This window comes from Pongo pygmaeus, chromosome 5 (genome assembly GCF_028885625.2).
Source record: "Pongo pygmaeus isolate AG05252 chromosome 5, NHGRI_mPonPyg2-v2.0_pri, whole genome shotgun sequence".
Classification (NCBI taxonomy): domain Eukaryota; kingdom Metazoa; phylum Chordata; class Mammalia; order Primates; family Hominidae; genus Pongo; species Pongo pygmaeus.
In genome coordinates, this window is record NC_072378.2 from 99,707,131 (window position 1) to 99,723,674 (window position 16,544).

General features: G+C 34.7%; 1 protein-coding gene across 1 annotated transcript in view; it reads right to left on the reverse strand.

Annotated features, from left to right (window-relative positions):
* Window positions 1-605: 605 nt before the first annotated feature.
* Window positions 606-16,544, reverse strand: part of MCHR2 (melanin concentrating hormone receptor 2) — a 59,697-nt gene continuing 43,758 nt past the window's right edge. The window contains exons 5-6 of the mRNA XM_063665699.1: window positions 8,164-8,283; window positions 606-1,071 (exon numbers count right to left, since the gene is read on the reverse strand). Coding sequence (XP_063521769.1) covers window positions 756-1,071; window positions 8,164-8,283 — 436 coding nt within the window. The 3' untranslated portion in view covers window positions 606-755. The remainder of the gene's footprint in view (window positions 1,072-8,163; window positions 8,284-16,544) is intronic.

The window sequence follows — 16,544 nt, forward strand, 5'->3', positions numbered from 1 at the left end:
AGGGCTACAGGAGAAAGCAAAAGAAACTCCAAGTTACTGGGTTCTCCAGTATGATAAGTAAAGGTTGTCAAGGTCGTGCAGTAGAAAAGAAACAGGCAGAGCTGAATGTTAGCTCAGCTCTTAGATAGCTGTTGCAGCATTAGGCCTATCATTTCTCCTTTCTGAGCCTTAGTAAACAAAGGTAATAATACTTATTTCACAGGTTTGTTACATGTAATCTTACACATTGCATGTGTGCAATAAATGGTAACTTATTCTAAAAGGTGGGGCTTAGTTGTTGAGGGTATTAGATTGGACCATATAAAACTGACATTTTTTATAGATAAAAAATAGCCAAATTTCAGACTTCAGTGTAAGGTGATACCCTCCTAGGAACCTTGAGGAAACTGTTACAGTGAGGCCACAGTGTGGAGGGCAAGGTCAGGTTCCTTGGTGAGTTTTGAGTCAATGGTCATGAATGGCCATTTTCATTAGTGACTAGTTTATAATATGCTGAAATAATATACACCATCATGAAGCTTGGATATCTTAGAGTATCCCATTCCCTACCCACAATATAGATCAACATTTTACATCTTGCTAAAGTTAGCATATTAAGCTCATTGCATTTGCATGGTTACACTTCTGTTCCATGCTGCTAAGAGTCACAAGTACACGAGAAGAATGGGCATAAACATATTGGTACACCTGCCCTTTCTAATAATACCAGTAAGATAGACAGTCATGTCTAGACTCATGGTGATCCATGTACTTTCCTAAAAGTGTGATTTCAGAGTGTTTTCCATATTGTTGATTTCCTTCTCAGTCACTCTCCTTTGGATTTGAGGCAGACGTTTCTGGAAATTTCCACTCAGCAGGATGTAGAGAAAAGGGTTAATGCTGCTGCTGGCATAGCTGAGACAGATGGAGAGGTAATAACCCACATAGAAGGCCAGTGTGGGCTGTTCCATCTGTAAGTTCACCAGTTGTATCACATGATAAGGGGCAGCACTCAGGATAAAGACTGCCACCAGCACCAGCACCATCTTTGTCAACTTCATCACTCTCTGTTTTGGTACACTGGGATTGCAACTGCAAAGGAAACATTCAGATAGACAGGGTATAAACAACCATAGAAATTATGGGGCAATGTGTTCCTAGAACCTTTTGGACAGTTCATAATGGCTTTGCAGTGAAATATGAAGCTCATTATTATATTCCTACTTACTCGGTGCATTGTGATATATTCTTTTTTATTCTTGTTGAGAACTTTCCAAAGTTTCCAAAGTTGGAACATTTTTTTGTTGTTGTTAATTTTTTTAATTTTTTGTGGGTATATAGTAGGTGTATATACTTATGGGGTAAATGAGATGTTTTGATACAGGCATGCAATGTGTAGTAATCACATCATGGAGAATTGGGTATCCATCCTTTGAAGCATTTATACTTTGTATTACAAACAATCTAATTATACTCTTTTAGTTATTTTTAAAAGTACAATTATTATTGACTATAGTCACCTTGTTGTGCTATCAAATGCTAGGCCTTATTCATTCTTTTGAACTATTTTTTAATATCCATTAACCATCCTCACCTTACCCTCAGGCCCCTACTACCCTTTCCAGCCTCTGGTAACCATCTTTCTACTTTCTATGTCCATGAGTAAAATTGTTTTGATTTTTAGATCCCACAAATGTGTGAGAACATGTGATGTTTGTCTTTCTGTGTCTGCTTTATTTCACTTAACACAATGACTTTCAGTTCCATCCATGTTCTTGCAAATGACAGTATCTCATTCTGTTTTATGGCTGAATAGTACTCCATTGTGTACACACATCACATTATCTTTATCTGTTGATCTGTTGATGGACACATAGGTTGATTCTAAATCTTCGCAATTTATATAGCCAAGCTTTTCAACTTGATGCGATCCCATTTGTCCGTTTTTTTGTTTTTTTTTTTGAGACGGAGTCTTGCTCTGTCACCCAGACTGGAGTGCAGTGGCACAATCTCGGCTCACTGCCAGCTGCGCCTCCTGGGTTCACTCCATTCTCCTGCCTCAGCCTCCCGAGTAGCTGGGACTACAGGCGCCCGCCACCACGCCCAGCTAATTTTTTGTATTTTTAGTAAGAGACGGGGTTTCACTGTGTTAGCCAGGATGGTCTTGATCTCCTAACCTCACGATCTGCCCGCCTCAGCCTCCCAAAGTGCTGGGATTATAGGCGTGAGCCACCGCGCCCGGATCCATTTGTCCATTTTTTGCTCTGGTTGCCCGTGCCTGTGGAGTAAGAAATTTTGCCCAGACCAATGTCCTGGAGATTTTCTCCAATATTTTCTGGTTGAAGTTTCATAGTTTGAGGTCTTATATTTAAGTCTTTAATCCATTTTGATTTGATTTTTGTATATAATGAGAAATGGGGCTCCAGTTTCATTCTTCTGCATATGGACATCCAATTTTACCAGCATCATTTATTGAAGAGGCTGTCTTTTCCCCAGTGTATATGTTCTTGACACCTTTGTTAAAAATGAATTCATTGTAGGTGTGTGAATTTGTTTCTGGGTTTTCTATTCTGTTTCATTGGTCTATGTCTCTGTTATTATGCCACTACCAGGCTGTTTTGGTTACCATAGATCTGTAGTATTATTTGAAGTAATGTAATGTGATTCCTCTAGTTTTATTCTTTTTGCTCAGGATATATTTGGCTATTCTGGGTCTTTTGTGGTTCCATATAAATTTTAAGATTTTTTTTCTATTTCTGTGAAGAATATCATTGGTATTTTGATAGACATTGCTTTGAATCTGTAGATTGCTTTGTGTAGTATGAACATTTTAACAATACTGATTTTTCCAAACAATGAATGTGGAATATCTTTCCATTTTTCAGTGTCTTCTTCGATTTCTTTCATCAGTGTTTTATAGTTTTCATTATAGAGATCTTTCACTTCTTTAAGTTTTTAGGTATTTAATTTTATTTGTGGCTATTATCAGTGGGCTTACTTTTTTATTTCTTTTTCAGATTGTTGACTATTGGCATATGGAAATGCTACTGATTTTTGTATGTTGATTTTGTATCCTGAAACTTTACCGAATTTGTTTATCAGTTCTAATAGTTTTTTTGTGTGTGGAGTCTTTAGAGTTTTCCAAATATAAAATCATGTCATCTGTAAACAAGGATAATTTGGCTTATTCCTTTCCAATTCAGATGTCCTTTATTTCTTTCTCTTGTCTGATTGCTCTAGCTAGGACCTCAGTACTATGTTGAATAACAGTGGTGAAAGTGGGCATCCTTGTCATGTTCCAAATCTTAGAGGAAAATCTTTTAGTTTTTTTCCCCATTCAGTATGATGCTAGCTGGGGGTCTGTCATCTATGGCTTTTATTATGTTGAGATATGTTCCTCCTATACCTAGTTTTTTTAAGGTTTTTATCATAAAGAGATGTTGAATTTTATCAGATGCTTTTTCAGCATTTGATATTTCTATTTATTATATTGAATTTAGATGATCATTTGATTTTTATCCTGCATTCTGTTGATATGATGTATTACATTGATTGATTTATGTATGTTGAATCATCCTGGCACCCCTGGGATAAATCCCACTTGGTCATGATGAATGAGATTTCTAATATATTGTTGAATTTGGTTTGCTAATATTTTGTTGTGAATTTTTGCATGAATATTCATCAGAGAGATTTGCCTGTAGTTTTCTTTTTTATTGTGTCTTTGTCTGATTTTGGTATCACAGTAATACTGGTGTTGTAGAATGAGTTTGGAATTATTCCCTGCTCTTCCATATTTCAGAATAATTTGAGTAGAATTTGTATTAGCTCTTTAAATGTTTAGCAGGATTCAGTGAAGCCATTGGGTCCTGGGTTTTTGTTTCTTGGGAGACTTTTAATTATGGCTTTGATCTCGTTACTTGTTAGTGGTCTGTTCAGATTTTGGATTTCTTCCTGGTTCAATCTTGGTAGGTTATATATGTATAGGAATTTGTCCATTTCTTCTAGATTTTCCAATTTAATGACATATAGTTGCTCATGGTAGCCACTAATGATCCTTTGAATTTCTGCAGTATCAGTTGTAAGGTCTACTTTTCCATTTCCGAATTTATTTATTTAGATTTTCTGTCTTTTTTCTCAGTCTGGCTAAAGGTTTGTCAATTTTGTTTAACTTTAAAAAAAATCAGATTTTTGTTTCACTGATCTCTTGTATTGTTTTCTTCATTTTAATTTCATTCATTTCTGCTGTGATCTTTATTGTTTCTTTTCTTCTACTAATTTCGGGTTTGGTTTGCTCTTGCTTTTCTAGTTCTTTAAGGTACGTTATTAGACTGTTTATTTGACATTTTTCATCTTTTTTGATGTAGGCACTTACAGCTATAAACTTCCCATTTAGTACTGCTTTTGCTGTATCCCATAGGTTTTGGTATGTTGTGTTTCCATCATCATTTGTTTCAAGAAATTTTTCAACTTCCTTAATTTCTTCATTGACCCACTGGTCATTCAGGAGCATATTTTGTAATTTCCATGTGTTTGTATAGTTTCCAAAATTCCTCTTGTTATTGATTTACAGTTTTATTCTATTGTGGTCAGAGAAGATGTTTGGTATTATTTCAATTATTTGAATTTTTAAAGACTTGTTTTGTGACCAAACATATGTTCTATCCTTGAGAATGGTCCACGTGCTAAGGAAAATAATGTATATTCTGCTGCCATTGGATGAGATGTCCTGTAAATATATATTAGATCCATTTGGTCTACAGTGCACATTAAGTCCAATGTTTCTTTGTCAATTTTCTGGCTGGAAGATTTGTTCAATGCTGAAAGTAAGTTATTGAAGTTTCCAGCTACTGTTATATTGGGGCCTATCTCTCTCTTTAATTCTAATAATATTTGCTTTATATATCTGCGTGCTCCAGTGTTGGGTGAATATATATTTTAAATTGTTATATCCTCTTGCTAAATTGACCCCTTTTTATCATTATATTGTGATCTTCTTTGTCTCTTTACAGTTTTTGAATTGAAATCTATTTTGTCTGATATGACTACTCCTGCTTTTTTTGGTTTCCATTGGTATGGTATATGTTTTTCCATTCCTTTTTTTTCAGTCTATGTGTGTCTTTATAGTTGAAGTGTGTTTCTTGAAGGCAATGGATCAACAGGTCTTGTTTTTTCATTCAGTCAGCCAGTCTTTGTCTTTTGATTGAAGAGTTTAGTCCATTTATATTCAATGTTATTATTGATAAGCAAGGACTTACTCCTGCCATTTTAAAATTTGTTTTCTGGTTGTTTTGTGTTCTCTTCCTTCTTTCTTTCCTTCCTGTCTTCCTTTAGTGAAGGTGATTTTCTCTGGTAGTAGGATTTAGTTTATTGCTTTTTATTTTTTGTTTATCCATTGTATGTTTTCTGATTTGAGGTTGCCATAAGTCTTACAAATACTATCTTATAAGGCATTATTTTAACCTGATAACAACTTAACACTGTTTGCATAAACAAACAAGCAAAAAGAAAACTAGTAAAAACTCTACACCTTAACTTTGTCCTCCAAATTTTTAACTTTTTGTTGTTTCAATGTATATCTTATTGTATTATCTATGTCTTGAAAAGTTGTTGTAGTTATTATTTTTGATTGGTTCATTGTTTAGTCTTTCAACTTATGGCAAGAGTAGTTTGCACATCACAGTTACAGTGTTATAATATTCTATGTTTTTCTTGATACTTACTATTACCAGTGAGTTTTGTACCTTCAAGTGATTATTTATTGCTCATTAATGTCCTTTTATTTCTGATTGAAGTACTCCCTTTAGAATTTCTTGTAAGACAGGTCTAGTGTTGATGAAATTCCTCAGCTTTAGTTCATCTGGGAAAATCTTTATTTCTCCTTCATGTTTGAAGGGTATTTTTGCCGGATATACTATTCTAGGGTATAAGTTTTTTTCCTTCAGTGTTTAAATATGTTATGCCACTCTCTCCTGGCATGTAAGGTTCAAAGCTGGAACATTTTGAGAGACCAAATAAATAACAAAGCATTAAATTGTGACTCAATGTATGAAATAAACGTATCAGTCTATAGTAATATAAATAATATTGAATAGAATGAGGAAAGAAGAGCCAGACCTTTTTTACAGAAGAATTCCAAATAATGTAGGGATTCTTACATAGATACTCCCCTTTCAGGAGATGGAGCTTAATTCCCATCTTCCTGCTTCCCCTTTGAAGGTAGGCTATGTTAGTGACTCATTTCCAAAGAATAGAATAGTGAAAGGGATAAATAGTAGTTTCATGGTGGAGAAACCTAGCAAACACCACCTTAACCAGGTAATCAAGGCTAGTATCAACAGTGATGTAACGTGGCTATCATGTGACCCCTGATATACTGTGATGAGAAGAGTTGATTTTTTTAAATAAAAACATGTAAGTACAGTCTAATCATGATACAATATCAGGCGAACTTAGACTGGGAACATTCTACAGGATACCTGGACAGTGCTCAAGACTATGAAGGTCATGAAAAATAAGGAAAGCGCGAGAAACTCACAGATCAGAGGACACTGGGAAGACATGATAACTAAATGCAATGTGCTATTCTGGATTGAATCTGGAACCTATTTAGGACTTTAATGGAAAAACTAGTGAAATCCAGTAAAGAATGGAATTTAGTTAACAGTAATGTACTGCAATTTTCTTTGTTTTGACAAATGTCCTAGGTAATGTAAGATGTTAACAATGGGAAAACTGAGTGAGGGGTATTTGGGAGCCCTCTATACTATCTCTGTACTATCTGTACTATATCTCTACTATCTACTTTTTTAGAAATGCAAATTATTTTAAAATAAAACATATTTTAAAATTCCCATATTTAATCATGTTATGTCATATTTAGGCATTTAATGGAAATTTCCCTGGGACATGGGGGTAACAGATGAATAAAACTTGGGAATAATTTTAAAAGCATGGGAACTAAAAATCATTTGATTCCCCTGCAATTTATCAGAGTAGGCACTATCATTCCTCTAATTTCTTGCATTTTGATGTGTATGAGATTTGTTTCATAAGATCCTCTTAGCATTTCTGAGAAAAGAGTCAGGAGCAAAATTATCTGATTTGGAGAACTGTTTAAAAAAGGCTCAAGCATTCTCTCCAGCTGTTGGTATCTTTAATATTCCATATGATTTCATTTTAACCTTCTCACCAACTCAGCTCCCTGGGATACATTTATAAGCCAATTTTTTTTCTGTAACTGTGGCTACTTCCTTTTTCTTCCCAAATGGACCACACTTCACTAGTGCAAGACTTTCAAAGAATTCCAAGAAACTAAGTGGGGAAAAAAATGTTGTGAGCCAACAGACTACTTACAAACCTTTGGTTCAAGGGTTTGCCACAAATTTTGAGGAATGGTGGTTAAGTTGCTCACATTTTTTTAAACAAAAAGTTTGTAAAATTTGTAAATTTGTAGTGTGCAGGGAAACCCAGCAAACTTGCCTTTCCATAAGAAACACAAAAATATATTTAAAATATAATGTTTAATAAATGTAAGTGTGTTTTTAACCAACAGATTATATAATTACTGACTTATTCATTTGAACAAGTAGATTGTGGAATACACAATCTCAAGGTGAAAATAATTTAGATTTATTTATGCAGCTTTAGAGACAAGTATCTTCAAAGGTCCTTCTCAAGTTTATTGACTTTAGGTTAACTCTTTGGTTTTATTTGCTCCTAATTAATCTTTTAATATTAATAAAACCCTTCCTTTAAAATTCAAATATTAATGAGACTTTTCTCCTTTAAATTAAAAAAATTGAAACACAAAAATTAAAAGGTTTCACATAACATCTAAGATATTTACATATGCATGCAACTCTGCAAAATGTGCAATGAAAACAGTTAAATAACTGTTAATAACAAATATAAAATTATTCTTTAAATAGAATCTTGAGTTCTGTATACATTTTAAGGAAACCATTACATCTGTGATTTCAACATTCGTCACTGAGAGATTCTTAAGCAGTTTATTTAGCACATGTCTTATTTTCCAAAAATTCTTTCTATAGACATATATATATCAATGTCCACATGTCTAAATGTGGTATGTTTCAAGTCACTGTTGCCTAAGTTTCTATTGTGGATGTCTTAGGCTATCTAAATTGTTCTTTTAACAAATAAAACAAGGCAAACACTTACCATCTGGCATCCTTATTCTGTTGATACATCTCCCAAGTATAGCATAAAATTAAAATATAGCACACCAAAATCAAGGGTAGAGGGAAAAAAAAAGTTGTTATCGTCAAATAAAGTGTATACCTGTAAAATGAGAGAGAAAGGAGAGAGAGAGAACGACACCATTACATTAATTGGATTAGGAATTGGCTTTTGCAGTTTCCGAGGCATAATTCTTTCATTTTTCAGGGTCCAGGATAAAAGTCCTTGTGGAAAAGCTCAAGATCTTTGGTTGCTTTATTGTAGAGAAGCCCTGATCTTCATTGTTCACTAACAACAATGCTTGTCTTTTCTCTAGCCAAACCCAACTGTAATGAGTGCAGAATAGGTGAGGCTACCTATTACCAATCTTCAGTGTTTAACAATGACAGGCAACAGTATGTAACATTTATTATAGAGTAGGCACTGTTCTAAGCATTTTGTATATCTTTACTCATTGAATCTGTGAAACCCCATGAGTATGATGCCATTAGTGCCCTTACATTACAGAAGAAGAAACTGAGGCACAGAGGGGTTAAGTGGCTTGGCCAAGATTACCCAAGCAGTAACTGGCAGAGGTAAAACTTGAACCCAGGATAGCCAATGATGGTGGGAGAAGTAATGAATAAACAATATCATCTATGTTTCTTTTAAACAATTTTTGCTGATGCATAATAGATATACATCATTTCAGAGTATATGTGATAGTTTAATACATTCATATAATTTGTAAAAATCAAATCAGTGTACTTGGGATATCCATCACCTTAAATATTTGTCTTTTTAAAAATATTTGTCTTTTTAAAAATGCTAGAAACATTCAAATTATTCTCTTCTGGCTATTTTGAAATGTACAATAGGATATTTTAAAGTATAGTCATCCTACTGATTCACCAAACACTAGGTCTTATTTCTTTTACTAAAGTGTATCTTTGTATCCACTTAATTATCTTTTCTTCTTTACCCATTTCCTCTACCTTTCCCAGCCTCTGGTAACCACCAATCTACTAGCTTTATGAGATTCACTTTTTTAGCTCCCACGTATAACTGAGAAGATGTGATATTTGTCTTTCTGTACTTGGCTCGTTTCACTTAACATGATAGCCTTCATTTCTATTCATGTTGCTACAAATGACAGGATTTCGTTGTTTTTTATGGACGAATGATATTCTATTGTGTATATATATTATACTTTATCCATTCACCTATTGATAGGCATTTAGATTAATTACATATTTTGGTTATTGTGAACAGTACAGCAATAAACATGGTAGTACAGATATCTCTTTGGTATATTAATATCGTTTCTTTTGGATATAAACCCAGTAGTGGAATTGTTGGATCATATGGTAGTTCTATTTTTAGTTTTTCAAGGAGCCTTTATAGTGACTGTAATAATATATATTCCCACCGACAATGTACAAAGGTTCCCCTTTGTTCACATCCTTGTCAGCATCCATTATTGCCTGTTTTTTTGGTAAAAGCTACTTTAATTGGGGTGAGATGGTATCTCCTTGTGGTTTTGATTTGCATTTCTCTGATGGTCAGTGATACTGAGCACTTTTTATTTACCCATTGGCCATTTGTATGTCTTATTTTGAGAAATGTCTGTTCAGATTTTTGCCCATTTTTTACATTGGATTATTTGGGTTTTTTTGCTATTGAGTTGTCTGAGCTCCTTATATATTCTGGTTATTAATCACTTGTCAGATGGATGGTTTGCAAATATTTTCTTCCATTCTGTGGGTTGTGTCTTCACTTTGTTGATTGTTTTCTTTGCTGTGCAGAAGCTTTTTAGTTTGAGGTAATCCTATTTATCCACTTTTGCTTAGGTTGCCTGTGCTTTTGAGGTCTTGTATGAAAAGTCTTTGCCCAGACCAATGTCCTGGAGCATTTCCCTATGTTTTCTTCTTGTAGTTTTCATACGTTCAAGTCTTAGATTTAAGTATTTAATTCATTTCAGTTTGATTTTTGTGTATGGTGAGAGGTATGGGTCTAGTTTCATTCTTCTGCATGTAGTTTTCTAGTTTTCCCAGCACAATTTATTGAAGAGACTTTCCTTTCCCCATTCTTGGCTCCTTTGATGAAGATGAGTTGGCTATAAATGTGTGGATTTATATCTGGGTACTCTATTCTGTTCCACTGCCCAATGTGTCTTTTTATGCCAGTACCATGCTGCTTTGGTTACTATAGCTTTCTAGTAAATTTTGAAGTCAGGTAGCGTGATGCCTCTAGCTTTGTTCTTTTACCTCAGGATTTCTTTAGCTATTCAGGGTCTTTTGTGGTTCCATATAAATTTTAGAATTTTTTGTTCTGTTTCTGTGAAAACTGTTATTGGTATTTTGAGAGACATTGCATTGAATCTGTACCTTGCTTTGAGTAGTAGTGTCATTTTAACAATAGTAATTCTTCCAATTAATCAACACGGAATATCCTTTTCTGTGTCCTATTTCTTTCATCAGGTATTTATGTATGTGTGTATTTTTTAATCAGAGTTTTATAGTTTTCCTTTTATAGATATATCACTTCTTTTGTTGAATTGAATACTAGGTATTTTATATTCTTGGTAGGTATTTTGAAGGCCACTGCATTTCTGATTTCTTTGTCAGATTGTTTATTACTGCATATGTAAATGCTACTGATTTTTATACATTCAGTTTGTATCCTGCGACTTTACTGAATTCATTTATCAGTTTTAATAGTTTTTTGGTGGAGTCTTTAGGTTTTTCTAAACATAATATCATGCCATCTGTGAACAAGGCTATTTGGCTTTTTCCTCTCCAATTTGAATGCCCATAATTTCTTTCTCTTGCCTAATTGCTCTGGCTAGGATTTCTGATATTACATGTGGTGAAAGTGGGTATCCTTGTCTTGTTGCAGATCTCAGAGAAAAGGCCTTCAATTTTTCCCCATTCAGTGCAAAATTAGCTGTAAATATGTCATGTATGCCCTTCGTTATTTTGAGGTATATTTCTTTTATAACCAGTTTGATGAGGGTTTTATCAGAAAGGGATGCTGAATTTTATTGAATGATGTTTTGGCATTTATTGAAATAATCATATGGTTTTTGTTCTTGGTGCCGTTAATGTGATGTATCAAATTTATTGATTTGCGTATGTTGAACCATCCTCACATTCCTTGGATGAGTTCTACTTGCTCATGATATATGATCTTTTTAATGTGTTGTTGAATTCTGTTTGCTAGTATTTTGTTAAGGATTTTTGCATCTATGCTCATCAGTAATATTGGTCTGTAGTTTTGTTTTTTTGTGTGTCTCTGGATGGTTTTGGTATCAGAGTAACGCTGGCTTTGTAGAATGAGTTTGGAAGTATTCCTTCCTCTTCATTTTTTTTTGAAGTTTGAAGAGAATTGGTATTAATTATTTAAATGTTTGGTAGAATTAAGCAATGAAGTCATCAGGTCCTGGACTTTCCTTTGATGAAAGACTTCCTGTTACAGCGTCAGTCTCCTTATTCACTATTGGTTTGTTGAGGCTGTTTATTTCTTCGTGGTTCAATCTTGGCAGGCTTCCCATATCCAGGAATTTATTTATTTCCTCTGTATTTCCCAGTTTGTTGGCTTTTAGTGATTCATTACAGTTTCTAATGACTCTTTGTATTTCTGAGGTTTCAGTTGTTACGTTTCCATTTTTGTTTCTGATTTTATTTGGAACTTCTTTGTTTTTCTTAGTCTAGCTAAAGGTTTGTTGATTTTGTTTATCTTTTTGAAAAGCCAACTTTTCATTTTGTTGATCTTCTGTAGTTTTTTTAGTCTCAATTTTACTTATTTCTACTCTAATCTTCATTATTTCTTTCCTGCTACTAATTTAGGATTTGGTTTGTTCTTGCCTTTCTAATTCTTTGAGGTACATTCGTGGGTTGTTTATTTTAAGTCTTTCTACTTTTTTGATATAGGCATTTATCACTATAAAATTCCTTGTTAGTACTGCTTCTGCTATATCCCATAGATTTTGGTATGTTTTATTTCAACTTTCGTTTGTTTCAAAAATGTTTAAATTTCTTTCTTGATATCTTCATTGGCCCACTGATCATTCAGGAGCATGTTGTTTAATTTACATATATTTGTGTAGTTTCCAAGGTTGCTCTTGTTATCGATTTCTAGTTTTAGTCCATTGTGGTCAAAGATACTTGCTATAACTTCTACTTTTTTGAATTTGATCAGATGTGTCTTGTCGCCTGATAGGATTATTCTGGGGGAATGTTCTATATGCTGTTGAAAAGAATTTGCATTCTGCAACAGTTGGGTGAAATGTTCTGTAAATGTCAGGCCTATTAGGTCTAGTGTGTAGTTTAACTCTGCCGTTTCTTTGTTGATTTTCTGTCTGGATGATCTGTCGATAACAAAGAATGCTGTGTTAAAATCTCTAACTATTATTGCATTGCAGCCCTCTCTCTCCCTTCAGATCTATTAGTGTTTGCTCTATATATTTGGGAGCCCCAATGTTGGGTGCAGAGATACTTAAAATTGTTATATCCTTTTGCTGAATTGACTCCTTTATCATTATATAGTGACCTTCTTTGTCTTCTTTTACAGTCATTGATTTGTAGTCTATTTTATCTAAATATAGCTACTCTTGCTCTTTTTGACCTCCAGTTGTATGGAATGTGTTTTCCCATCCCTTCACTCTCAGTCTATGTGTGTCTTTATAGGTGAAGTGGGTTTCTTGTAGACTGCATATAGTTGAGTCTTGTTTCTTTATCAAGCCTCTTGCTGCCTTTTAATTGGAAAATTGAGACCCTTTACATTCAGTATTATTATTGATAAGCAAGGACTTACCACTGCCATCTTGTTGCTTGTTTTCTGGTTTTGTAACTTTTCTCTTCCTTTCTTCTTTTCTTACTATCTTCCTTTGTGGAAAAGTGAATTTCTCTGGTGGAATGTCTTAGTTCATTACTTTTTATTTTTAAAATCTATTATGAATTTTTGTGATGTGGTTGCAATGATGCTGACAAAAAAAAATATATAACAAGTTGTCCTAAAGAGATGATAATTTATCTTACATCAAAGAAAAAAGTGGAAAAAAATCTACACTTTAACTCCATTCCCCTACATTTTAACTTTTAGTTGTCTCAATTTACATATTTTCGTATTATCTGTCTCTTAACAGGTTGCTATAGCTGTTACCATTTTTGATAGATTTGTCTTTTGGGCTTCATGCTAGAATTATGAGTGGATTATATACCGTAATTACAGTATTAGAGTATTCTGGGCTTGTTAATGTATTTAATTTTATCCAGGGGTTTCATACCTTCAAGTATTTTCTTTTTGCACATTAGTGTTTTTTTTTCTTCTTTCCAACAGAAGAACTCCCTTTAGCATTTCTTGTAAGACAGATGTGGTGGTAAATTCCTTCAACTTCTGCTTGTCTGGAAAACACTTTATCTCTTCTTCACAGTTGAAGGATAATTTGCTGGATGCAATATCTTGGATGGCAGGTTTTTTGTTTTTTTTTTTCAGTTTGAAAATGCCATTTCACTCCCTCTTGGCCTGTATGGCTTCTAGTTAGAAGTCCATTTCCAGATGAATTAGAGCTCCTTTATATGTTATTTGCTTCTTTTCTCTTACTGATTTTAGAGTTCTATCTTTGTCTTTGACTTTTGAGAGTTTATTATATGCCTTGGGGTACAGTCTTATTTGGGTTGATTTTGTTTGGTGTTCTCTGATCTTCCCATATCTGGATATTTACATCTTTCTCAATTTGGAGGAAATTTTCTGTTATTATTTCTTTGAATAAGCTTTCTACTCCTTGCTCTTGCTCAACTTCCTCTTGAACACTGATAAGTCTTAGATTTGGTCTTTTGTAGTAGTTTTTTCTATATCTTGTATACAGTCTTCATTTCTTTTCATTCATTTTTATGACTGTGTATTTTCAAATAGCCCGTCTTTGAGCTCACTAATTCTTTCCTTTGCTTGACCCATTCTGCTGTTGAGAATTTTTAGTAACTTTTTAAGTTCAGCAAGTGTATTTCTCAGTTTCAAGATTTTTTTTTTAATTTTTAAAATTATTTCAATCCTTTGTTAAATTTCTCTGATATATTTCTGAATTGCTTTTGCGTGTTATCTTGGAGATCACTGAGTTTCCTAAAAACTACTATTTTGAATTATTGGCCAGAGAGCTCACATATTGCTGTCTCATCAGGGTCAGTTACTGGTTCCCTGATGGTTCGCTGTTTGCTGTTGCTTCTTATGGATGTACATCTATGTCTTTGCATTGAGGATTTGCTATTTATTCCAGTCTTCTCTGTCTGACTTGTTTTGGTTTTTATTTCCTGTATTTGCTTAGAGAGTCTTTATCACTAGGTTGCTGTCTCCTTTTGGCTGTAGGTGGTGCCTTAAGCCCAGGCTTGCTTTGGCTCTAGTGATCCATCGGTCACTGGCTGTCCTGAATGGGGGAAGTCCCAAAGGAGATATCCCGGAGGTGTGGGAAGCCTGGCTAGGGGTTTGTCCAGGGGACCTGCTGAATGTACCTCCTGGAGTGTGGTGCTATGAATAGCCACTCTGATTTAGTGTCTCCTTTGGCTGAGTTACAGAGCAACTGTCCCACCTCCCTACTTTGTCTCTGCCTGTTCTCAGGGATATTTCTTCCTTCCAGCACTTACGATACTTCCCATAGGTTAAGGCAGAGACAGGTATTTTGTCAGGGAACCCAAGGTGGTGGGAAAGCTGGTTGTCTACTTTGATCTCATTTTTTTCAGTGTAGAAACTGTGAGTTGGGGGAGGTTTTTCATGTGTTTGGTGTCAGGCAGAATAGGGGAGAGGGGTGTCATGGATGTGGAAGTCTGATTCTGTTACACTTGGCTTGGAGGCTTTTTTTTTTTTCCACTTCTCTGAATCCTGAGTAACCATCTCATCCACATATTTGAGTTCTGGAGTTCTGGAGTTCTGGGATATTGCTAATGATAACCTTGGTGCTGTATATTTGTTTTTGATTTTCTGAGGGCTCTGGGAGTGGGGACAGTCAGCTTGCTTCTATGCTGCCATTTTGGAACTGGAAGTGCGGTCCTATCTACGTTGCACTGTTATGTCCCAGATGTTTGTGTTCCCTCAAAATTCCTATGTTGAAAACCTAACCCCCAATAAAATGGTATGAGGAAGTGGGGTCTTTGGGAAGTAATTAAGTCATGAGAGTGGCGCCTTCATGAATGGGAATAGTGTACTTATAAGAAGAGACACAAGAGAGCTTGCTTCCTGTCTCTCTCTTTTGCCACTTAAGGATAAAATGAGAAGTTGGCAGACTGCAACCTGGAAGAGGGCTGTCATCAGAACTTGATCATGCTGGCACTTTCATCTTGGATTTCCAGCTTCTAGAACTGTGAAAAATAAATTTCTATTGTTTACAAGCCACCTAGTCTATAGTACTTTGTTATACTAAACTGAACAAGACATGCAAGCATATGAATTTTTTTTTTTAACTGGATTAGTGGATTTGCAGGTCCTTTACCGCCATCTTTCTTTGACTGTGTCCACATAATGCAGAAATGACTTACCTATTTGACAAGTGATGGAGTAAGAGAAAGTAATCTGCCAGACTGACTTGAGATAGCATATGTAAAAATATCTAACACAGTTATTGGCCATTGGTAGTTGCTCAAATAATTTAATCATGAACTCCAATTCTGTGTACAAATTTCAAATTGAAGACTTTTAATTTCTTTTTAAATTAAAATGTATAAAATGGCTATGGTAGTTGCATTAGTTTCCTAGGACTGCTATAAGAAATTAGCACAAACTGGATAGCTTAAAACAATAGAAATTTATTCTCTCACAGCTCTGAAAGCTAGACATCTGAAAGCAAGGTGCTGGCAAATTTGGTTCTTTAGAGGCTCTGAAGGAAAATCTGCTCTATGCCCCCTCCTACCCTCTCTGCTGGTTTCTGGCAATCCTTGGTGTTCCTTGACTTACAGACACATCACTCCAATCTCCGCCTCTGTCTTCAAGTGTATTCTCTTTTCTGTGTGTCTCTGTGTTTCTTAAAATCTGCTTCTCCTTATCAGGACAATAGTCATTGGGCCCACCCTAATCCAGCATGTCCTTAACTTAGCTTGATTACATCTGAAAAAACCCTATTTCCAAATAAGATCACATTCACAGGTATGGGGAGCTGGTGTAGGACTTGAACATGTCTTTATAGGGGACACAATTCAAGCAAACTACAATTGCATACTGATGAGGCGGAGTCTGAGCAACTCTGGAAATTCCTTACCTCCCTTGATTGCTGCATTCCCACTGCATCTGGCTGCTATGAATCTTTAAAATCCATGTTTAAATATATTTGTGTCCACTGAGGTTACATGATTGAATTCAAAATCTTTTTCTAAAGGTTACCCTCTCCTTAAAAATCAAAC